Source organism: Stegostoma tigrinum, chromosome 7, assembly GCF_030684315.1.
Source record: "Stegostoma tigrinum isolate sSteTig4 chromosome 7, sSteTig4.hap1, whole genome shotgun sequence".
In the NCBI taxonomy this organism is placed as follows: domain Eukaryota; kingdom Metazoa; phylum Chordata; class Chondrichthyes; order Orectolobiformes; family Stegostomatidae; genus Stegostoma; species Stegostoma tigrinum.
Genome location: NC_081360.1, coordinates 53,713,579 through 53,739,151, shown reverse-complemented (window position 1 = coordinate 53,739,151; position 25,573 = coordinate 53,713,579). Strand labels below are relative to the sequence as shown.

The 25,573-nt window shown below is 40.1% G+C and overlaps 1 protein-coding gene across 4 annotated transcripts in view; it reads right to left on the bottom strand.

The window, feature by feature from the left end:
• LOC125454051 (myosin light chain kinase, smooth muscle-like) overlaps positions 1–25,573 on the bottom strand; it is a 399,944-nt gene that overhangs the window by 133,387 nt on the left and 240,984 nt on the right. For all 4 annotated transcript variants that reach the window (XM_059647275.1, XM_048534324.2, XM_048534323.2 and 1 more), the window contains 2 exons: positions 9,970–10,107; positions 5,668–5,865 (listed from right to left, as the gene is read on the bottom strand). In XM_059647275.1, the coding sequence (XP_059503258.1) occupies positions 5,668–5,865; positions 9,970–10,107 (336 nt within the window). The remainder of the gene's footprint in view (positions 1–5,667; positions 5,866–9,969; positions 10,108–25,573) is intronic.

Here is a 25,573-nt window from a genome sequence, read left to right as displayed (position 1 = left end):
TCAGTGGATTGTAGAACATGAGATTATAGAAATAGAAAGATACAGGCCATGCAACGATTAGACCACTACGATGAGAATTAGGAATGAAAATTATGAATGAACTGAAGAAGTGCAGTTCACTGAGAACGGAGGTGAATGGGACTTGATGTGAGTTAGGTCACAGGCAACAGAATCTCGGAAGACCTCAAGTTTATGGATGCTAAAATGTGGGGCACTGGCAGGGTATGTGTTTAAGTAGTCAGGTTCAGAGGCAACAAAGATATGGATAACAAAAGCAACAGCCATAATGTTATTTATATATCGTATTTAATGTAAGAAAATGTCCCGAGGTGCTTCACAAGAACATTATAAAACTAAGCATGAAACCACATCAGACATATTCGAGATAATAGGAACTGCAGATGCTGGACAATCTGAGATAACAAGGTGTGGAGCTGGATGAGCACAGCTCCTAAGATGATGCTTGGCCCGCTGTGTTCATCCAGCTCCACACCTTGCTATCTCAGACCTATTAGGTTAGGTAACTAGTAGCGTGGTCAAAGAGAAGTCTTAAACAGTGTTTTGTAAGAGGAAAGTGAAGTGAAGCGGCAGAAAAGTTAAGTAAGTGTCTTGTAGAGGTTGGGGCCTCTGCAATTGGTCATCAATGCAGAAGCAAATACAATTGGGAATGCTCAAAAGGCATTAAAAGAGAACATCCATCTCAAATGGCTAAAGGACTACAGAAGGTTATAGAGGCAGGGAGTGGCAGGAAATGGTGGGATTTGAAAACAAAGACAAAATTTTAACGTAGATAATAAAGTGTGAAGCTGGATGAACACAGCAGGCCAAGCAGCATCCCAGGAGCACAAAAGCTGACGTTTCGGGCCTAGACCCTCTGATGAAGTGTCTAGGCCTGAAACGTCAGCTTTTGTGCTCCTGGGATGCTGCTTGGCCTGCTGTGTTCATCCAGCTTCACACTTTATTATCTTGGATTCTCCAGCATCTACAGTTCCCATTATCTTTAACGATGAGACATTGCTTGTTCATGGGCCAGTGTAAGTCAAGAAGCACAGTATGGTAGGGGAATAGGAATTGTTGTGAGTTAAATAAACAGGCAACAATGTTTTGGGCTATCTAATGTTTATGGACGGTTTAGGCAAAGGGTAAGCTGAACTATGGTCATTAATTAACTCATAGAATAGCAATTCACTGTTAATATAAGTAATTATGGTGGTCCATTTTGGTAGGAAGAATAAGGAATCTACATTTTAGTTTAATAATAAATCTGAAAGGGTAGAAGAGCAAAAGGATACAGTCATAAAGTCATACAGCATGGAAACTGACCCTTCGGTCCAACTCATCCATGCTGACCACGTTTTTCAAACTGAATTAGTCCCCTTTGCCCACCCCTGGCCCATTTCCTGACAAACCCTTCCTATACCGTCCAAATATCTTGTAAATGTTGTAACTGCACCTTCATCAACACACCCTCTAGCAGTTCATTCCACTTGTGAACCACCCTCTGTGCTTACATGTTGCTCCTCAGTTCCCTTTTAAATCTTTCTCCTCTCACCTTAAAAATATGCCCTCTAGTTTTGAACTCCCCAAATCTAGGGAAAAGATCTTTGCTATTCATATTATCAATGTTCAACATGATTTTATAAGCCTCTATAAGGTGACCCCCCCCCTCGCCAATCTCTAATGCTCCAGTGAAAATCAATAGCAACGATAAGGCCTTAAATGTGATCAAATTCAAAAGCAGGGAAATGAGGTTAAACTGATGTAGTAGGTTAGTGAAACTACATTTGCAATTTGTGTGTGTAGTTTCAGGTGTCCATTTACAAAAATAACATAGTGGCATTGGTGAAAACACAAAAGTAAATCTTGGTTATGACACCAAAGCTGAAGAAGTTAAAACTAACCCAAAAAAACGTAACAAGCTGGATCCCTTTTCTGTTGAAGACAAGGCGGACAGCTGAGAGGTGACCTTGTAAAGATGTTTAAAATAACGAAATAGTTGGCTAGGGTAGTTATGGAAAAATATTTTAACAATTTCATTTGCTCATGTCATGTGAGTGTCATGGCAAAACTAGCATTTACTGACAATCCCTAATTGCTCTTGAGAAGATGGTGTTTAATTGCCTTCTTGAACTGTTGCAGTTTCAGTGAAGTAGATAAACCCAATTTGCAGGAACATAGGGGAAAGACCAAAATTAGCGACAAAATGTAAGAATAATTACTCATAAATTTAACAGAGAATTCAAGAAAAAAACTCGTTACCCAAAAAGTAGGAGAAATATGAAATGTGCTATTGAAAGTAACAGGCAAGGCTAATACCGTAGATGTATTTAAAGGGAAGCAAAGTATACAAATGAGCGATACAGGGATAGGGATATGCAGATGGTTTCATAGACGAAGGAAGTTCATTTGAATATAAATGCAAGTCGACATCAGTTGAGCCAAATGACCTATTTTAATGATGCAGACTGGATATAAAGATCAAATTAATCCTAAACCTCAACTGTTTCACATATAATAGAAATTATGAGTCACCTCTTTTATATATCCTTTGTACTTGTTTCTGTGGATGCTTACTAATCCTTGTGCTTTTATAACTTCATTATCCATGGGTACAGCATAGTAGGTGCAAGCAACTCAGCTTCAACTGAAAACATGTGAGATGGACAAGAGAGATCACCTCGAGAAGTTTGTACCTGTAGGACTTGGCTGCAGAGTGTAACCTCACATTGTGGTCAGGAACAGTCTGACCCAACTAACTCTATAGCAGCAAAGTAAAAAGTAAGGTTGCTATGGTTGCAGAGGACCACAGACCTGTCCTCTCATTAGGGAGTGATGACTGGTGATGATTTAACCCGAGGATCACTATGCCTCGTGCAAGGGTAGAGTTTGAGAAGGAGGGGCCTTCATTGTAACCTGAGTTGGCACAGGAATTGAAAACGTTGGCTCACTCTGCATCGCAAACCAGCCATTCAACTAACTGAACTAACTAACCTTCTTGCCACTAAAGTACTATTATGAGCCTGGCAGAGAGGCTATCATGAATCTATCACTTCCCAAAAGAGGCCATTGGCTGCTCCTATGAAAGCAAGTCGCATTCCTGAGTCAGTGCCCAAAACAACTACAAATTGTTATAATAATGGGCTTTGAATGAGTAATGTGACATCCTGCAAAGTCTTCTAGATACTGCTCTCTGAACGCAAAGACAGCAGCTGAAGGACTCAACAGCAGCTGTGTTATCTATCCTGGAAGACGTCAGCTCTGTATCATTCATCGTATGTATTGCTGTTGTAATCAAGACCAAAACACCAAAAGATAACAGAACAGAAGTGGGTCATTCGTCCCAGTGTGTCTGCTCTGCCATTCGATGAGATCATGGCTGATCTGATAATTCTCAACTCCACTTTCCTGTCTTATCTCCATAACCCCCTAATACCCTTCATGATTACGAATCTGTCTATCTCAACATTGAATATATTTAACGACCCAGCCTTGACAGCTCTCTGGTGGTAAATAATTCCAGAGATTCCCAACCCACTGAGATATTAAATTCTCATCTAATATGTCTTACACAGGCAACCTCTTCTGCTAAGATACAGCCTCTGGTCCTAACTCTCCTATAAAGGGAACCACTCTCTCTGCATCTACCTGTCAAGCCACCCAATATGTTTCAATAAGGTCTCCTTTCATCCTTCAAATGAGTGCAAACCCAACCTACAATGGCACAAGGGAGGAGTTGGTTAAGGTAGACTGGGAGCAAAGACTACATGGTGGGACAGTTGAGGAACAGTGGAGGACTTTCAATGCGATCTTTGATAGTGCTCAGCAAAAGTAAATACCAGTGAAAAGGGAAGGACGGTAGGAAAAGGGATAATCAGCTATAGATACCTAAAGAAATAAAGGAAAGTATCCAATTGAAAGCTAATGCATACAAGTGGCAAATGATCATTACCAGTTAAGCAGTGATGTTGGGCAAACTAATGGGGGCTAAAGGTAGACAAGTCTCCTGGCCCTAATGCAATGTATCCCAGGGTATCAGGGAAAGAGCAAATGTGCTTGTGGTAAAATGCCAAAATTCACTGTAATCTGGGGCGGATCTGGTGGAATGGAAAATAGCAAATGTAGCGCCACTTTTTCAAAAGGAGGGAGACAAAAGGCGGATAACTGTAGGCCTGCTAGCTTAATTTCTGTATTGGGGAAAATGCTTGAATCTATTAACAAGGAAGAAATAGCAGGACATCCCTGTTTGGCTTGTCCTAGGATGGATGTGTTGTCCCAATCAAAGTGGTGTCCTTTCTCATCTGTATGTAAGGATATGAGTGATAGTGGGTCATGTCGTTTTGTGGCTAGTTGATGTTCATGTATCCTGGTGGCTAGCTTTCTGCCAGTTTGTCCAATGTAGTGTTTGTCACAGTTCTTGCAAGGTAAAACAGAGACACGCACAAGAATTCCTAGAAGCATGGCATTCCAACCGGAACTCCATCAACAAACACATTGATTTGGAGCCAATCTACCATCCTCTGAGAAAAAGAACAGGAAATGACATCACCAACACAGGAAATGACATCACCAACCCAAGGAAACCTAAACAGATAAATAGAAAACGGGACATAACACTAGCGCTTCGTCGGAGGCTCACTGATGATGTTACCTAGAATGGTGACGAAACGTCTGAAAACTAACCTTCCAGCTCAGTGAGCAATCTCACATCCAGTATTCATGTATCTGTCTAGATACATCTTAAATGTGCTATCATGCCTGCCTCTACCACCTCCACTGGCAATGCATTCAGGGTTCCCACGACCCTCTACATAAAGAATTTTCCACGCATATCTCCCTTAAACTTTTTTCCTCTCACCTTGAAATTGTGATCCCTAGTAATTGAGAATTATTATTAAGAATTATTAATCATCAAGAATTAGTCGAGTAAACATTTGTCTTTATAAAACATGGACATGAAAATTTATCTGCAGAGAGTGTACAAAGAGTTATCCAGTAGGCGGAATGTCACCTCATCAATATTAATTCAGTTTTCCTGCTATTTAAATTATTTTTTGACAACTTGGGCAGGCTCTCTAGCCTGCGTGGGATTCTTCTTGTGCAATGTTGCTCCTTGGTCTTTGACCAGGATGTGGTTAATATCTAGATTGCAAAAATAATGAAATTGAATGTATTTTCCAGTTGTTTACGATAGCTGCCTTGGGTCGGCCGTGGTTCAGTTCATTCATTAAATGAACTAAAAAAAAGGAATTCCTCAAAATCCCAAAACCTTCTGTGACACAAATAAGATGTGGTGAGTGCATTGCTACAAGTATCCTATGCTTCCAAAATGTTACATCACAGGAAGGTATTTATTCTGTGCAGGCTGAACGTATTTATACTGTATTTGAGGTGATCTTACAAGACAATGAAGTGATTCATATTATTTTCAAATCCAGTTATATATACTTCCAACCTATAGCAGCTTTAAACATTTCTTTTTTAAAATGTTGCAACATCATTTAAAGCACATAAATAGCACAATAAATTATTACCTCCATATTTTTACATGCATACTTAAGGCCACCATCCTCCGTAAATGCAAAGGATGATGCATGGAGTGCAGCTCTGCACAAAAGCATGGTCAGTTAGTACTTCCACAACTGGAATACAAATCAGGAAGATTAGTACCTTGAACAGTTAGTATTGCCTGTGTCTGCACTTCCCCAAAGTCATTCCATGCTTCACATGTATATTTTCCTGTATCTTCAGGAAAAACCTCCTGAATAAAAAGACTGAATTCATTTCCATTCTTCTCAAACTGAAAGTCTTCTGATTCCTGAATTTCTTTCCCATTATGGAGCCAGATAATTTCTGGGGGTGGATTACCTAATGAATTTAACACACATTAGCATTACCAAATGGTAGACAGGAACCCTCGCAACTGAGTAATGATGTATATTTGAACTTTCCAACTGTCCTGAGAGAAGGTGAGCACATTCCTTTTGCAGTGATGAGGCTATTAAATCATGAATAGGCATGAGTTAAATATTTACTACAAACACATCAATTTTACAAACAATGATAAAAATTAAGCTGGATTTTGCCCAACAAGAAGAATATAACATTTTTTTTGTGGTTTGACTTTTGCCTCAATCAGGAATCAGAAGAGTGCGGATTCAAGTCCCAGCAAATTTCCAGTTTGCCATTTCAGTGCAGTACTGAGTTGAAATCCTTTCTTTCTTCTGAGGTAGAAAAAAAATCCCATGTCACTATTCTGAAGACAAGCAAGGGAATCATTAATAATGCCTTTGTCAATTTTAATCCCTCATTTAATGCCATATAAATATATAATCAGGTCACAATCATATTGCTCTTTGTTAAAGCCTCCTGCATGCAAATCAGTTGCTGTTTCAAAAGCACTAATTTGGTTGTAAAGGACTGTGATACCTCCTGAGGCTGTGAAAGGTGCAATAGAAATGTATTTTATAATTTCTTTCCCTTAATTCTAAAAAATAAAGGCTGTCTTTATTGCAAAACAAGAAAGTATTTTGTACAGGAATTCTACACTCAACTTTCATCATTATTTTAGATATTGATGAGTAATAGTTCTGACATACTGACTAATCAATGATCTTTCAGATCAACATTCTTACTTGTATCTTTTAAACTTCAAATGCCATTGCATGCTACTCACAATTTGCATGAATAACTTCTTTCTCTGCATAGTTTTATATCATAAGACCATAACACAAATGAGACAAATTAGGCTATTCCGCCCACTGAATCTGCTCCGACATTTGATCATGGCCGATATGTTTGTCAATCCCATTCTCCAGCCTTCTCTACATAATCCTGATTCCTTACTAATCAAGAATCCATCTCTGCCTTAAATACACTCAATGACTTGGCCTCCACTGCCCTCTGTAACAATGAGTTCCACAGAGTAACCACCCTCTGGCTGAAGAAAGACCTCCTCACCTCAGTTCTAACGGGTTGTCCCTTCACTCTGAGGCTGTGCCCTTAGATCCTGGTCTCTCCGACAAGTGGAAACATCTTCTCCACATCCACCCAATCCAGGCCTCTCAGTATTCCTTGACTGTCAATCATATCTGCACTGAAGGGATTCTATGATTCCCCTCATCCTTTTAAACTCTATCGAATACAGACACAGAGTTTTCAACCATCCTCATATGACCAGCCCTACATCCCTAGGATCATTCTCATAAGCCCCATCTGGTACATTTATGTGAATGATCCTCTCCAATGAGGGCACATACTTCCTTAACATTTCTCACAATATTCCAGATGTGGTCTCATTAGAACCTTATACAGACTCAGCAGTACATCCCTGCTTTTGTATTCTAGTTCACTTGAAATGAATGCTAACATTGCATTTATGAAGGATAAAACAGAGTTAACGTTTCAGGTCCAGTGGCCCTCCCTCAACCTGAAACATTAACAGGTTGAGGGAGGGCCACTGGACCTGAAACATTAACCCTGTTTTTGTCCTTCACAGATGCTGCCAGACCTGCTGAGCTTTTCCAGCAACTTTGTTTTTGTTCCTGATTTACAGCATCTGCAGTTCTTTCGGTTTTTATCTAACATTGCATTTGCCTTCCTAACTGCCAACTTAACTTGCATGTTAACCTTAAGAGAATCCTGAACTAGGACTCCCGTGTCACTTTGTACTTCAGATTTCTGGAGCCTTTCCCCATTTAGAAAATAACCTATGCCTCTATTCTTCCGACCAAAGTGCATAATCTCACTTTACCACATTGTAGAAGACAGCGAGTGGTAGTAGAAGGAAAATATTCTGCCTGGAAGTCAGTGGTGAGTGGTGTTCCACAGGGCTCTGTCCTTGGGCCTCTACCGTTTGTAATTTTTATTAATGAGTTGTATGAGGGGATTGAAGGATGGATCAGCAAGTTTGCAGACGACACGAAGGTTGGAAGTGTCGTTAACTGTATAGAGGGCTGTTGTAGGCTGCAGCGGGACATTGACAGGATGCAGAGATGGGCTGAGTGGTGGCAGATGGAGTTCAACCTGGATAAATGCGAGGTGATGAATTTTGGAAGGTCGAATTTGAAAGCTGAGTACAGGATTAAGGATAGGATTCTTGGCAGTGTGGAGGAACAGAGGGATCTTGGTGTGCAGATACATAGATCCTTTAACTATAAAACTTTGGTTAAACCGCACTTGGAATACTGCGTCCAGTTCTGGTCGCCCTATTATAGGAAAGATGTGGATGCTTTGGAGAGGGTTCAGAGGAGTTTTACCAGGATGCTGCCTGGACTGGAAGGCTTATCTTATGAAGAGAGGTTGACTGAGCTCGGACTCTTTTCCTTGGAGAAAAGGAGGAGGAGAGGGTACCTAATTGAGGTATACAAGATAATGAGAGGCATAGATAGAGTTGATAGCCAGAGACTATTTCCCAGGGCAGAAAAGACTAACACGAGGGGTCATAGTTTTAAGCTGGTTGGAGGAAAGTATAGAGGTGATGTCAGAGGCAGGTTCTTTACACAGAGAGTTGTGAGAGCATGGAATGCATTGCCAGTAGCAGTTGTGGAAGCAAGGTCATTGGGGACATTTAAGAGACTGCTGGACACGCATATGGTCACAGAAATTTGAGGGTACATACATGAGGATCAATGGTCGGCACAACATTGTGGGCTGAAGGGCCTGTTCTGTGCTGTACTGTTCTACGTTCTATGTTCTATGTACTCCAACTGCCACATCTTTGCCCACTCGCCTCGCATGTTCAAGTCTTTCTGCGGCATCCCTACTTCCTCAACACAACCTATCCATCTGACTATCTTTTCTCACATGCAAACTTAGCAACAATGCCCTCAGTTCCTTAATCCAGATTGTTAATGTACAATGTGAACATTTGTGGTCCCAATACAGGCCCTTGTGGAGCTCAACCAGTCATCTTGCCATCCCATAAAGACCCCTTTATCTCTACTCTATGCCTTCTGCCAGTCAGCCAACTCTCTATCCATGCCAGTACCTTGACCCTAACACTATGAGTGTTATTTTATTTACCAGCCTCCTGAGTGGCACATTACAAAGGGCCTTCTGGAAATCCAAATAGATCACATCCACTGACTCTCCTTTATCTAACTCATTTGTTACCTCCTCAAATAATTCTAACAGATTTGTTTGGCATGACTTCCCCTTGATGAAGCTGTGCAACTTAGCCCTATTTACTGTATACTTCCAAGTACTCAGCAATCTTATCCTTAGTAATAGTTGTTAAAATCTTATCAACTACCAAGGTCAGGCTAATGGCCTACAGTTCTGTCTTTTGCCTCTCTCCCTTGTTGAACAGGATATTACAGTAACCATTTTCCTGACCTCTGGGAGTCTCCCTGATTCCAGTTATTCCTGAAAAATCATCGCCAATGCCTTTAAAATTTCTTCAGCTATCTCCGTCAGAACGCTGTGCTGTGGTCCATCTAGTCCAGGTTATATATCTACCTTCAGACCTTTCAGCTTCCCCTGCACATTCTCCTGAGTCAAGGCCACTACATTCACCTCTGCCCCCAGACTCTCTTGAAGTTCTGGTACATTGCTGGCACTTTCCAATGGGAAAATGCATGCAAAATATCTATTCAGTTCCTCCACTATTTCTTTGCTCCCTATCACAGTCTCATCTTCTAGCAGTCCAATGTCCATGCTCGCCTCTCTCTTACCTTTTAGATGCCTAAAATATTCTTGCAATTTTTAAAATACTATTGGCTAGTTTACCCTCATATTTCATCCTCTCTGCTCTTATTGTTATTTTTACCATCATGGTACGGGGAGTTTTCAAGAGAGGGGAGAAAACAGAGGAGTAGTTGTAATTGGGTCGTCGCCAGGTATTTGTGTGGCTCAAATGTTATGTGCAGGATTAACAATGGAGTTCTGTCACAAATGTATTGCCAGCAGGCTTTTTAGGCTGTGATCTCTTACCGGCATGTGGTTCTCTGGGACAGTGGGTTCATGCCTCACCTGCCACTTCCACTGTCATCCTAACTTGGCTACCATCCATAACCTGCAGGTCATTCAACTCCTTCAGGATAACCGGGGCAAATGTCCTTTTGGACTCTTCAGCACTCGTAGTCTCAGTCTTCTTGGTGGTCTTCTTTTCTGTTTACAAAACGAAACCTTTGTATAAAACGACTTTAAACATTTACATTAATTCACTTTATGACACTATAACAGAGATTTTTCAATGGTGAAATCTGGAAGAAAATAAGCCATGCCCTCTCCATGTGAAGTAGGCTGACTCTATTATAATTTTGATGTCAGCCTAATTTCAACATTTGGGGCAACCTTTTGGGAGCTTGTCCACGCAGGGGTAAGGTAACATACTGCAGCAGGATATAAAGGCCTGCAATTTCTCAAAAAGCATTGAGCACAAAGCATAGACTAGAAAAGATGTGTAGAAATGTTGGTGTCTCCAATATCACCATGCAGGCCACAACATGCTTGTAAAAATGTATGCTGCCACAATAATTTGGATCTCTGTGTGAAAGATAATGTAACTACACAAGTACAACCTTTTAAATCACAGAAGTGCCAAATGGTCAGAGTGTTCTGCTAAAATAACAAAGTCTAACATTTAAATAATCTTTAATGTGTAAATTGACCAGCAATTTGTACCAAGATTTGCACAGGTTAATCATTAACCTTGCCAAAAAAAGACAGCTCGTCACTTACCTCTCCATGTATTTCAGGAAATCGTTGCATTTTAGCTGTTAAACTAAAATAACCACACAATGTGAATAATACTGTTGAACATCACAGAACAATCTTAATTATTTTATGGATGTGATTTTTTTTCAACATCTCTGGGCCAGAATAGGCACAACTGCATCAGTGACAATAAAGTGTGAGGCTGGATGAACACAGCAGGCCCAGCAGCATCTCAGGAGCACAAAAGCTGACGTTTCGGGCCTAGACCCTTCATCAGAGATGGGGATGGGGTCTAGGCCCGAAACGTCAGCTTTTGTGCTCCTGAGATGCTGCTGGGCCTGCTGTGTTCATGCAGCCTCACATTTTATTGTCTTGGATTCTCCAGCATCTGCAGTTCCCATTATCACCACACAACTGCATCAGTGTAGCCTTATTTCTACAGGCAGTAAAATGTTCTTCAGGGTTTTCATCAGTTTTTTTTTACTTTTCCTTTCTGTGTCTTTTTCTCCAAATCTTAATCCATTCTTTATTCCATTGCTCAGGCCTTTGAGTATAGGAGTTGGGACATCATGTAGAAATTGTATAGGGCGTTGGTGAGGCCTCTTCAGGAGTGCTGTGTGCAGTTCTGGTTGCCCTGCTATAGGAAAGATATTGTAAAATTGGAGAGGTGTCAGGAAAGATTTATCAGAATGTTGTTGGGGAGGGTTTGATTTATAAGAATAGGATGGTGAGGCTAGGTCTTTTTTCATTGGAGTGTAGGAGTTTGACGGGAGGTTGAAGCAAGTGAGACTAGTTTAGTTTTGAACATGATTGTCATGGACCGAAGGGTCTGTTTCCATGCTGTTAGACTCTATGACTCAGTATCTAAGTTTGAATTTAATTCAACCTATATCCTTGTCTGTTGTGGACTCCTGTGTTACCGCTAAATCTAATTTTAATGGGATGGCGCATTGGACACATTGTTCACGAGGACCCAGATGTGTGATCCTGCTGTTAGTTTGCACTTTTAGTAATTTGTGATGGAAAATGTCATCGAGCTGGAGTATGAGGAATAAAATCTAATGAAAGATTGACTGGGAAATACCCTATTCATGTAAAATGTGAGCAATTGCATAAAAATATCATGCACTGAGACATTGACAGAGATGTTGATTGGAAAGTACCATTCTCTGTAACAAACTACTATTTAATCACAATTCATAAATAATGCTTGAAAAGGGGGAATATGAAAAGTAACATGGTGAGGATAAAACTAGATAATTTGATTGGGTAATACCACAAACAGTCTTTAAGGGATTAAAAATTTGCTTCAGGACTGCAAAATTATTTTGGCCAAATTTACAACTTATAGGCCAAGCACAAAGAACTGAGGATACTGGGAATCTAAAACAAAAATAAAAATGTTTGGAGAAACTCAGCAGGTCTGGCAGCACTTGTGGAGAGTAAGAACTCAGTTCTGAAGAAGGGTCACTGAGATGGAAATCTTAACTCTGGTTTCTCTTCATAGATGCTGCCAGACCTGCTGAGCTTCTCCAGCAATTTCTGTTTTTATTACATCTTGTAGGCTTCATTAATTTCAGAGATTAAACTGGACTGGCGTTCACTGAAGAACTGATTTGTGGACTTCATTTTCATGCAGATATACCTAGACCTGGTTCAGAAGTTGATTTCATAACAAGAATCATCCTTTCTTTGATAATAAATGTCACTATTGAAATTTAAATTCAAAATTCAGATAAATGTTTTGAATATGCAGCCTTAACACAATTAATGATCAAAGTGTGCTTATTGGACAATTTTAAGACATATAAAAATGTTTGACTGGATGCTCACACAAGGAATGGGAATACAATATATAAAGCAATCTACCAGTGTTGTCAGCCAATTAGCATGCATCAGGGAAAGGATATTTCAGGCTAAAAAGATTGACTTTCATTTATTATTCTATATCATGATCTGGTTCTTTAATGCAGTTGGACTGGACCACGTGTTGCTTTATAAAACATTTCCATACTTTTCTCAGTATGGGAGTATGTTAAACGTATTTTCAGACTATACTAAAATAGAATAGTTTGTTTTTGTTTATTGTTTGAATATTTATACAATATTTGAAGAGCAGACTATTTTTTCAGTGGATGTAAACAAATGTTCAAGACGCATCTCACAGATGACTGTATACAATTGGCATTCATTAAAGGAAATGGTGTTCACTTTCCCTGCCTAAACTGTAACCATTATGAGCCATAAATTGTGAAGAATTAAACGAGAATAGAGCTAGGTCAAGAAATGAAATATTTTTCCTTCCAATTAGAATTTGCAAATTCTATTTGCCCGACACCAAAACCTATGTACACTAGTTACTCCTCAAACCTGGAAAACGGTTCACCCATCAATTGCTCTGACCAAAGGTCAGGCAGTTGGCCTGATAGAATTGACTGAGCAATATTTGTGTGGCTCCAATCACTGATGTATAAGTGTCAGTCTCTGAAAGAAGCTTGTCTGTCCGCAATTAGATTCTAGTTTATGATCAGACAGACCCAGTTACTATCTTGTAGGAGATAACAATGTCTCTCAACTAGTGTTCATGCAGTTTTCTGTTCTTACTCTCTTGTAACTTGCTATCTTATTGATAGTAATACACGTATCCAAAGGAGATCCTAGCAGAACCAGGAGGAAGCTGCAGCTATCTCTTATAGCATGGTGGCATATCTTCTAATGAGAAATCATCAGCAGTGCAACAGTCCACAGCCATCCAGATTGAAAATAGAAAAAAAAATGAGAAAATGATTGCCTCTTGAAGAATTCAGAAGCTTTTCACAAAGGGGTGCAGATCTAGCCAACCGCTGGTCAGCCTGGACTGGAAGAACTACAGCAGCAAGAGTTAAAATCCAAAACACCGGAACCAGGAAAATAAATCCAGAGAAATATGTGTAAGGACCAGAAGCAATCTCACTAAAGATAGAAGGTGGAATAACTGAGTCGTGAACCAAGGGAAAAACAACACTCATTCCAGAAGTACGCTCAGTTCTTGAGAGGAAGGATGAAAATATTTATATTTATTACAGAAATTCAGGGCTGGTAAGTTGAAATGAGATTTAAGTTGTTCTATTTAGTAAATTAGTGGCCTTCACACTGATCAAAATTGGTGTAATAAACTGGAGTAAAAATTCTTCAAAATTGGGATTAATCCTTAAGAAATTCTTTAAACCAGGAAGTTATTTGAGAGATAAGAACGTAGAAGCCAAATATAGAGAAACACTTTTTCATTAAAAATAGCCAATTTGGTTGCGTAACCAGAAATATTTAAAGGTGTGAAAAATGTTCAATTCAATTTTATTTATCGAAAACGGACATGACCCAGTTGGAATTCGGTCTTTGCAATTTAATGATTGAAAAAGCATTAACAATTTAAAATGCAGAAAATTTTAATGAGTTCAAAAATCATTTACTGGAAGCCATATGAGTTTAGCTAATTGGCCGGCATCAACCTGGGGGATAACTGCTAACATGTTTGCTACCTAGAGTGGTGGCGGCGAATGGGGTCCAGAAGCAGATAAATTCGTACAGAAGAGGTTGATAACAACAGGAGTGCTGTTAGCAGGAGCATCCTACAGACAAGACATGGGGAGAAGTCCTGAGAAGGTTTGAGTAATGAATAGAAAGCTCCAGAAGCAGAAGGCTGTGGAGGTGTCAGAGAGAAAGAATCCTACAAGGTTGTTGAAGACATGTTTTTGGAGAATCCATGTTAAGGAGAAAGTGAGCTGAGTTATTTGGTCTAATGGATCTCAATGAAAAGTAATAGTATTGAGTGAATGCACTGCAAAAATTTTCCAAAAAAATCCAAATACAGCCCAAGAAGCTTTAACATGGAGATATGGGTGACTGTACAGGAGATCTGAATACCTCTAATTTTACTGCTGAGAAAAAAAATGCATCAATCTTTCTTTTTGATGTTTTTAATGAGATTGTTTCCAAAGTTATAGAGCAATATATTTTGTGCTTTACTTTTGCATATATAATAAACTTTCATGTTGCTTTGTTAAAAATACATAAGCAGCTTCTTGTGAATCTGTTCAAATAAAACTTACGGTCTACCAAGCCAAGTTTCACCTTAGGATGAAACTTGCTGACAGCATAGCATGAGACACAGAATTCTTTCCGGCATACATACAAATCTCAAACAGAACAAGTCAACATACTTCATTAATTTATGAGAGCATTCACAGACCATATTATTTATGAATGAAAAGCAAAAGAAGTACTGGTACTTTCAATGATTTCTTAAAAGCATTTGACATTTATTTTTAGAACGAATTGCATTATGGAAAGAGCAAGATTCAATAAAAGAAAACTGTTTCTAGGAGAACCTGCTGCCAATGTCATCAATGATCTTTCTCCACTGTCTGAATGTTGTGAAGGGAAGCATTACAACAACATTATTTAGAGACAGTTTGTTCACTGGAATTTCTGGTTAAAAACCTTTCAGATATTTCACAATGGAAGGAATATCTCATACTGCAAAAGTCTATCCTAACAGAGTTAGAAGATGAAATTTGGAGAAGAACAGATAAAAATCTGGGGTACAGAAAACATTTATTCCAAAGATGATCAAGGCACAAACACTCTAATTACATGACAAACAAATGCAAATTGTGCAAATCTTTTGACATTAGGCATCACTGCATGAGATGTGGAACAAAAAACTCCCACAGAATCAAACGCAATGTGAAACTCTATTGTAAGAATATCAGTTTGGAAGGAAGTGGGGCATTTACAGAACAATCCTAAAAAAAGTACCAATGCGGTTATATTCACAAAAAAGTCACTATTTTATGCCAAACACCACTAAAAATTAATTGTGACTCCTAAGATAAATTTCCATGAGAACATGTATCCTTACGCTTCTTTAACATTCTTCTTTCAGAAAATAAATTACAGCTGTTCCTAGGGGCAATATGCAGTCCATCTGAATCAGATATGACAAAGCTCATTTATATCACTGTAACAGGACGCCATTCAGACCCTTGATTCTGTTCCTTTTCAATATGATCACAGCTGATCAAAGACAGCAATGCACCTTATCCACCCCATTTTCACAACCCTGTAAGCAATTGGTAATCAGTTATCTATTAACCTCTTCCTTAAATATGCTGAAAGTCTGAGCTTCCACAGCACTCAGTGGTATTGAACTCCAAAGGGTCACAACCATCTGAGTAAAAGAAATTCTCCTTTTCTTGTTTTAATTGTTATATGCATATTTCACTGGGGGACTTTAATCAACAGCCTTCTGAAAATCTGAGTATACTGCACCCATCGGCGTTCCTTTATCAATTCTATAAGTAATATCTCAAAAAAATCTTCAAGTTCGTCAAACATGATTTTCTGTTCACAAGTCCATGTCAGGTCATCATCAACAAGGTTCTCAGCCGTGGTCACCATGCAGCCATGAGTCTGTCATAGCAGTTAGACCATATCCATGTATCTTTATTTGTGCCTTTAGATCATTTACCTTGTTTTGAATGCTGTATGCATTCAGGTAAAGTGTTCTTAGCTTTGTCTTTTTGACGTGATTGCTTTTCTCAATGGTCAACTCGATGGTCAGCTTTGTGTCCCCTGAATTCCAGTCTCCTGAATAACTTTTTGACAGCCTTTTACCAATTTTACCTACTTCAAATTTGTGTCATGCCTTAGGTACCCACCCCCCTGACAAACTGGTTTAAAACTACCTCAAAGGCACTAGCAAATCCCTCTGTGAAGATATCAGTGCCAGCTCCATTCAGATGTAATGTGTCCAGCTTGCACAGATCCCACCTGCCCCAGAACTAATCTTAATTTCTCAGAAATCTGATGCCCTCCCTCCCATGATAATTCTCAAGCCACTTATTCACATTGATCAATCTTCCTGTTTTTATGCTCATTAACATGTTGCACTGGAATAAACCCTGAGATTACTGCTCTTGAGGTCCTTTTTTTGTTAAATTTCCTTACTAACTCCCTGAAAACTGCCTTCAGGACCACATCTGTCTTCTAACTATGTTGCTGGCACTAACCTGCACCTTGACTTCTGGTTGATTTCCCACCCCTGCCCCAAGAGTGACATCCTATTGCTGCTCCATGACATCCTTAACTCTGGCACCAGGGAGTCATGTTTACTGCCACAGGAATGCTATTCTGATCCTTGACTTTGGAATCTCTTACAAGTGTTGCTTTTTCAATCTTCTTCCTCCTCCCCTGTACAACTGAGTCACTTGTGGTGCCAGAGACTTGCATTTGGATGCCTCCCCTGAGGAACCACCAACCTCACCTGTTACCAAAAAGTAATACCCATTAACAAGCAAGATAGACTCAGCGAATGTCTGAACCTACCCCTCTGGTTTTCTAAGACTGCCTCCCCATTCCCTCACTGCCTGTTCACTTCTCATCTGTTATATGGCAATCTCCCTATACATACTATCTATGCAGACCTCTGCCTCATGGATGGACAACAGTGACTCCAGTTGCTGCTCTAGTTCTGAAAGCTAGTGCTCAACATTGTGCAGATGGTGACATTTCCTGCAAGTGTGCTTATCTGGGCGACACAGAATGTCCATGACTTCACACACCACAGTATATACACTTCACTTGGCCCTTCTGACCTGCCATCCTGTTATTCTAGAAACTATTTGCTAGCCTTAGAGTAAGTATGGATTTGCAATGAAAACCTAACAAGCTATTTTTCAGGAGAAAGAGAAATAAAGACTAGAGACTTAAACACAAACTAAATGTTCAAATTTCACTATAAAAGTCTGAAACACTGACCAAATCTAATCACCAAATAGCTGCTTTCCCTGAAATCATGATGTCACAGTGCCACTGGTTTCAGTATAGATAGGATTCTCAATCCACACCTTATTTCCTTCCCTGCTCACCTTTTGGTCTGGAGAATTATTTCCTAGATCTTAATTAAAGCACCTCTTTCCCCTCTGTCCAAATTCCCACTACGACCCAAATTCCTAATTATCCACATCTGTCTCAGTCTCACATCAGCGCAATCTCACTCACATTGACTATATGGCACACTCTGGAAATCCAACTCAATTCAAGTTTAATGCAGGACTGAGTGCCATTGAATTGTCTGACAAACTCTTTGGTGAAAAGAATAGAGGTACAACCTACTGACCAACTTACGTGTTCTTAAATGCGACAGATGGAACAATTCCTAAGATTAAAGAAGTGTTTAAAAGCTTTTCTAAGACATAGAAATCGCCATTTTGTAGACGTGCTCTTGTCATCTAGAACCGAGGACTTCACTGCTAAGTAAGAATGTTTCGTTCAGAAATCTTTTCACGGATTGAAGAGCTAGATAACAGAAACATGTTTTTGAGAAAGGAACATTCAAAAGTTCTTCACAGGGTTGAGAACACTCAGTGCAATTCATAGCATCACACCAAGAAATCAAGCCATTATATTTCTATATACCGAGCAAAATTCCTCACTCTCTGGAAAATTGTTCAAAAACTATTATCGGAAATGATCAAGACGAGCATCAGTTCACAAGTGACAAAGCCAACAGAGCGATACTTGCATACTGTTATTGTACCCAAACACGAAGGATCCATTAGAATATATTCAAGAATATATTCAAATTGTCAAAAAGTAGGAATTATTATTAAACTTGAAGGATTAATAATAAAAACTTCAGTGGGTTTTGGCAGCTTATTGTGAACAAGCAATTGAGAATTCTCACCAAAATTATTACTTCATCTGATAAATACTATTTAACAGGGCACCAGCTGGGATTGCCTCTGCCGTGGAAATCTTCCAACACACTACATCCTATATAATAAAGATTGAATGGCATCATCTGTCATATGGATGACATGTTAATATACGGTGAAGTTACTAGAATACATGACCAGAACATTAAAGCAACTACCGCCTGAAGGGCTTTTCCTTCAAGTTTTCCAAAGATACCATTTACTTCCTAGGACATACTATTCGCAAAAAAAGGTGGCACAAGGCCAGATCCATTGAAGACAAATGCTCTTAAGGAGCTTCCCACATGATTTACAAAGGCTTTTAAGTAGGCTAAATCAGCTGGTGAAATTCTTGCCTCAAGCTGTAACCAGAACCGAACTCTTGACACAATTACAGAAACAGATAAAAGACTGGTTTTGGGATACAGTTCAAGAAAATGCTTTTTGAAGAATCAAAGACATGTTGACTTCTCCAGATGTCCTGAGCCACTATAATTTATTCATTCCCAGCTATTGCTACACTTGCTACAGCCATGGGTATAGACCAACCAGAGGGATACAGGAAACTAACATATGATGCATCCAAAGCATTGTCTGACTCTGAAACACATTTTGTGACCATTGAGAAAGAGACTCTCTCAATCAAAAGGAAATGCAAGAAATTTTCATGTTACATAGCTGGTCTCAAAGTTCTTATACAGACTGACGATAAACTATTTGTTTCCTTCTTAGATAAGAAAGAGTTGGCAAAGGTGACTCCATGAAAACAGAGATTTCAGCTTTGTCTGATGAGATGTACCTATGAGACCAAATCCATACAAATGAAGCTATAAATATCAGTAGTTGCCCTCTCCTTACAATGACAGATGAAATCTGCTGCTGAATTGCTCACACATGTAAGCCACTGAAGCACAGAGACCAGCAGCAATACAGATTCAATCAAATCATAGTAAAAAAAGGCTCGGAATACATGGCCATCCATCAATATTGCGTTGAATGTGGCCAGTTAATAAACTGAATGGCCTGACTATGAAGACTTAGTACAAACATTGGCAACATTTCACTACAATAGATCAGTTATTAGTGTCTGATGGTAATGTAGTCATTTTGCCTTCACTCTGAGCTGATGTCATTGACAAACTACTGAAAGAGAATTTAGGCAGTACCAAATGCAGAATTCCTACTACATTTTGACCTGGAACATGGGAATATGTGGGAGCTGATAGTCTTATTTCATTGCATTGTGCCTCATGGTGGATTGAGGTAAAAGTAATTACATACCACTACCACCAATGCAGTTATCCAAGGCCTGACTTGAATTATCTCCTACTGACAGGATCCTTGATGTGGTTGTACATGGCAATGGATCATATATTACTGAGGCCTTTGACACATTTTCAGCCATTTCTGGAGATGTAACCATCTCGCCAAGTACACCACATTCAATAAAAATGTGTATTGAGGTACAAATTGTTAAATCCCTCTTGAAAAGCAACATTATTTTGCATAAGGCTTTCTGAATGACCTGTTCATTTGACTCCAATGTGGCTTATCACCATCAGAAGTATGTGAGACAAAGCTGAAAGCTCAGTCCTTTATCCTTGCAAAAAGGTTGATTCCAAAGACTATAAGAATGTTTAAACACGGAAAAGTACAGTGCAGGAACAGGCTCTTCAGCCCACCATGTCTCTGCTAATTATGACATCATTCTAAAATGTTCCCATCTGCCTGTACATGGTCCATATCCCTCTAATGCCTGTTCATGTGTCTGTCTAAATGTCTTTTAAATGTCATGCCTGTATCTGCTTCGATAACTTCCCAGGCACCTCGTCAACCTCAGTGTGATAAAACATGTCTTGCATATTTTCTTTAAACTTTCCCCACTCATGCTTAAAACTATGCCCTTAGTATCTGACATGTTCACCCCTGGGAAAAGGACTCTGAGTGTCCTCCCTATCTATGTCTCTCACAGTTTTGTATACATCTATGAGATTGTCCTTCAGCTTTCAACACTACTGAAAACAATCCAAATTCCTCCAAACTTTCCTTGCAGCTACTACACGCTAATTGAGGCAACATCCGGTAAACCTCTTTTGCACCCTCTCCAAAGCAAAGAGACATTGGAGTGCAGATTCATAGTTTCTTGAAAGTGGAGTCACAGGTAGATAGGATAGTGAAAAAGGCATCTGGTATGTTTGCCTTTATTGATCAGTGCACTGAGTGTAGGAGTTGGGTGGTCATGTTGCGGCTGAACATGACATTGGTTAGGCCACTTTTGGAATATTGCATGCAGTTTTGATCTCCCTGACATAGGAAGGATATTTGAAACTTGAAAGGATTCAGAAAAGATTTACAAGGATGTTGCCAGGGCTGGAGGGTTTCAGCTATAGGCAGAGGCGCAATAGTCGGATAGTGACGAAGGATGCTGTAGGTTGCAGAGAGACATAGATAAGCTGCAGAGCTGGGCTGAGAGGTGGCAAATGGAGTTTAATGCAGACAAGTGTGAGGTGATGCACTTTGGTAGGAGTAACCAGAAGGCAAAGTACTGGGCTAATGGTAAGATTCTTCGTAGTGTAGATGAGCAGAGAGATCTCGGTGTCCATGTACACAGATCCTTGAAAGTTGCCACCCAGGTTGACAGGGCTGTTAAGAAGGCATACAGTGTTTTAGCTTTTATTAATAGAGGGATCGAGTTCCGGAACCAAGAGGTTATTGCTACAGCTGTACAAAACTCTGGTGCGGCCGCACTTGGAGTATTGTGTACAGTTCTGGTCACCGCATTATAAGAAGGAAGTGGAAGCTTTGGAAAGGGTGCAGAGCAGATTTACTAGGATGTTGCCTGGTATGGAGGGAAGGTCTTACGAGGAAAGGCTGAGGGACTTGAGGCTGTTTTCATTAGAGAGAAGAAGGTTGAGAGGTGACTTAATTGAAACATATAAAATAATCAGAGGGTTAGATAGAGTAGATAGGGAGAGCCTTTTTCATAGGATGGTGACAGCGAGCACGAGGGGGCATAGCTTTAAATTGAGGGGTGAAAGATATAGGACAGATGTCAGAGGTAGTTTCTTTACTCAGAGAGTAGTAAGGGAATGGAACGCTTTGCCTGCAACGGTAGTAGATTCGCCAACTTGAAGTACATTTAAGTCGTCATTGGACAAGCAAATGGATGTACATGGAATAGTGTAGGTTAGATGGGCTTGAGATCGGTATGACAGGTCGGCACAACATCGAGGGCCGAAGGGCCTGTACTGTGCTGTAATGTTCTATGTTCTATGTTCTAGTCCAGGGCTACTTTTCCTGGATCTTGGAGGCTGAGAGGTGATTTTATAGAGGTTTATAAAATCAACATGGATGCATGGATAGGATAAATAGACAAGGTCTTTTCCCGGGGTAGGGGAGTCCAAAACCAGAGGGCATAGATTTAAGATATGAGGGGAGAGATTAAAAAGGGACATAAGGGACAGAGGGCATAGATTTAAGATGTGAGGGGAGAGATTAAAAAGGGACATAAGGAACAAGTTTTTCATGTAGATGGTGGTGCGTGTATGGAATGAGCTGCCAGAGGAAGTGGTACAGGCTGGTACAATTACATTTAAAAGGCATCTGGATAAGTACATGAATAGAAAGGCTTTAGAGGGATATGGGTCAATTGCTGGTAAATGGAGCCACACGTAGGATATCAGGTTGACGTGGATGATTTGGGATGAAGGGTCTGTTACTATGCTATATATTTCTAATGACTCTATCCTTCCGGAACTGTGGTGACCAGAACTGTACTCAATACTCCAAATCTGTCTAACTAAAGCCAACTGCAACATGACTTGCCAACTTTTATACACTCAATGCCTCGACTGACGAAGGCACATATGTCAAATGCCTTCTTCACCACCTTGTCCACTTGTGTTGCCATGTTCAGGGAGCTATGGATTTGAACCCCAAAATTACTCTGTTTCTGCACTGTGATGAAAACTGAGGCAGCAGCCAGAAGACTGTCCAGCATTGTTCAGTCCAGCAGTGTTACGGGTGAGCTTATCACCACTTATTGAGCATAAGAATGCTCTAAGCTCTGTGTTATAGCCTCTGCCATGGAGGCTGTTTATCAGGCCTGCTGATGTACCAAACATCTGCATGCATTCCTGCAAGAAATATTTCAACAAGCTCCTTGTATGACAGCTCAGCAGTTAGCACTGCTGCCTCACAGCGCCAGGGACCCTGGTTCGATTCCAGCCTGCGGTCACTGTCTTTGTGGAGTTGGCACATTCTACCCAGTCTGTATGGGTTTCCTCCCACAGTCCAAAGATGTGCAGGTTAGGTGGGCTGGCCATGATAAATTGCCCGTAGTGTCCAGGGATGTGCAGGCTAAGTAGGTTAGCCATGGTAAATGAAGGGCTACGGGGGGATAGGGTTGGAGGTTAGGTCTGGGTGGGATATTCTTCCGGGGTTGGTGTAGACTCAATGGGCTGAAGGGCCTCTTTCCACACTGTAGGGATTCTATGACTCCATATCAATGCTCCTCAGGGCTTTCCATTTACTGTATGCTTTCCTGTTTCATTTGACCTCCCAAAATGTATCATCCTACACTTGGCTGGATTAAATTCCACCTACCATTTCTACACCTGACTTCCCAAATGATCTAAGTCCTGCTGATCCTTTGATAACTTTCCTCACTAGCTACAACACCACCAATTTTCATGTCATCTGCTAACTTACTAATCAGACCATTACATTTTCATCCAGCTCTAATTGTAGTGGAACACCATTGGTCACAGATCTCCATTCAGAAAAACATGCCTCCACACCTATCATCTTTCTTCTATGACAAAGCTAACATTAGTATCCAACTTAGTAATTCATTGTGGATCCTATGTGACTTTATCTTTCAGACAAGCCTACTATGAGGAATCTTGTCAAATGCTTTAGTAAGTCCATATAGACAATACCCACTGCCCCACCCTCCTCAATCATCTTCATCACCTTCTCAAAAACTCAGTCAAATTTGTGAGATTAGATATTCCCCACTAAAAGCCATGCTGTCTATCCCTAATAAATCCTTTCTTTCCCAAATACAAGCAAATGCTGTCCTTAAGAATCTTCTCCAATTATTTCCAATCAGTGATATAAGGCTCACCGGCCTACAATTTCCTGGATTATCTTGTTGGTTTTCTTAAACAAAGTAACAACATTGGTTCCTCTCCAGTCTCCTGGGACATTGTCTGTTGCCGAATAGGACACAAAGATCTCTGTTGAGGTCCCAATAATCTCTTCCCTTGCCACCTTCTGTATTTTGGGATAGATCTCATCAGGCCCTGGTGACTTAACTACCTTAATGTCTTTCAAGATACCTAACACCTTGTCCTGCTTAATATCACAAAGCCTCAGAATACCAGCATATGCCTCCCTAATCTTACCATCAACTATGTTCTTCTCCTTGGTAAATACCGATGCAAACTTCTCATTGAAGATCTTACCCACTTTTGCTGGCTCCATGTATAAAATCACTCCTTATCCTTAAACGGACCTATCCTTTCCTGAGTTACCCTCTTGCTCCTAATTTTTGTGCACAATACCTTGGGATTCTCTTTAACCCTACATGCTAAGGACATCTTATGGCCCCTTTTAGCCCTCCTACCTCATTGTTTAAGTTCTTCCATGCTCCATGTTCTTCAAGGGTTTTTTTCTGATTTAGTTTCTTAAACCTTATATATACCTTCTTTCTCTTTTTGACCAAACTTTCAACATTTCTTGTCATCTAGGGTTCCTCGCCATCCTTATCTTTCATCCTCACAGGAACATGCTGGTCCTGAACTCTAATCAACTAGCCTTTGACAGACTCCCACATGACAGATATGTATTTCCCCTTAATCAGCTGCCCCCAATCTAGTTTCTCTACTTCCGCCTGCCTAATCCTGTTGTACTTAGCCTTCCCTAGTTTAGCACTTTTACCCAAGTACCAGCCTTATCCTTATCTATAACAATTTTAAAATTTATGGAATAATGATCACTGTTCCCAAAATGCTCCCCCACTGAAACTTCAATCACCTGACTGGAGTCATTCCCCAATACTGGGTCTGGTACAACCTTCCCTAGTTGGGAAATTTACATATTGTTTCAAGAAACCCTCCTGAGTGCACCTAACAAATTCTGCCTCATCCAAGTCCTTGGTGCTAAGGGATTCCCAGTCAATAGTGAGGAAGTTAAAATCACCCATTATAACAACAATGATGGTTTTGCATCTTTCCATGATCTGCTTACATAACTGTTCCTCTGTCTCTTGCTGGTTATTGGGTGCCTTATAGAATAACCCAATCACAATGACTGCACCTTTCTTAATCCTGAGCTCTATCCACACAGTCTGACTTGATGAGTCCTCCAAGGTCTTAGTGCAGCTGTGGCACTCTACTTAATCAGTAATGCAACTCCCCCACCCTTTTTACATCCCTTTCTATCTCACACCTTAACTCTGGAATGTTGAACTACCAGTTCTCCCGTTCTCTCAATCAAATCTTTGGAAGGCTGCAACATTGTAGCTCCATATACTAATCCAGGCTCTAAGTTTACGTGCTACTGTACAGTATTACCAACTGCAGCAAGCTGCTATCTATAATGAACATCATCGCACTTAACAGTTACTGAGTCTGGACCCAGTACAGTAGTCTAACAATTGCTGGGCCAGTAATGTTCTTACCTTGTCAGGCGAAAGTGTACACAGAGATTGCAGAAACCTTTTATCACTGCATATCCATAGCCAATTACTACAGCAGGAGATGAACATTGTGAGAACAACAATTCACCTTCAAATCAGCCATCCTCAGGGCAGTGACATATGAATCCTTTGAGTCCACATGAACGTGATCTGGAAGAATTGTCAAGCCTCTTGATCACTTACATTTATAAAGCTAGTGATCTTATAGGAGAAGGGTTTATACTAAACACGGCACCTGAAGGCTTCATGTATTGCTTAATCTTACTGCATTGTAACTTTCTACCTTACTAGTATGTAATAAACTAATTCCCCTTACTCATGAATGTGCTTGTTCTGCTGGGAGTTCCACATGATCATTTTTCACCATGTAGTATCAGACTTGTGCTAGAAGAGGGATTGGTGGCAGTGTATCTACCTCAAATAGCACAGGCATCTTTACAGACCAGTGTCCTACATAAGGCTTGATCTATTTCCCCCT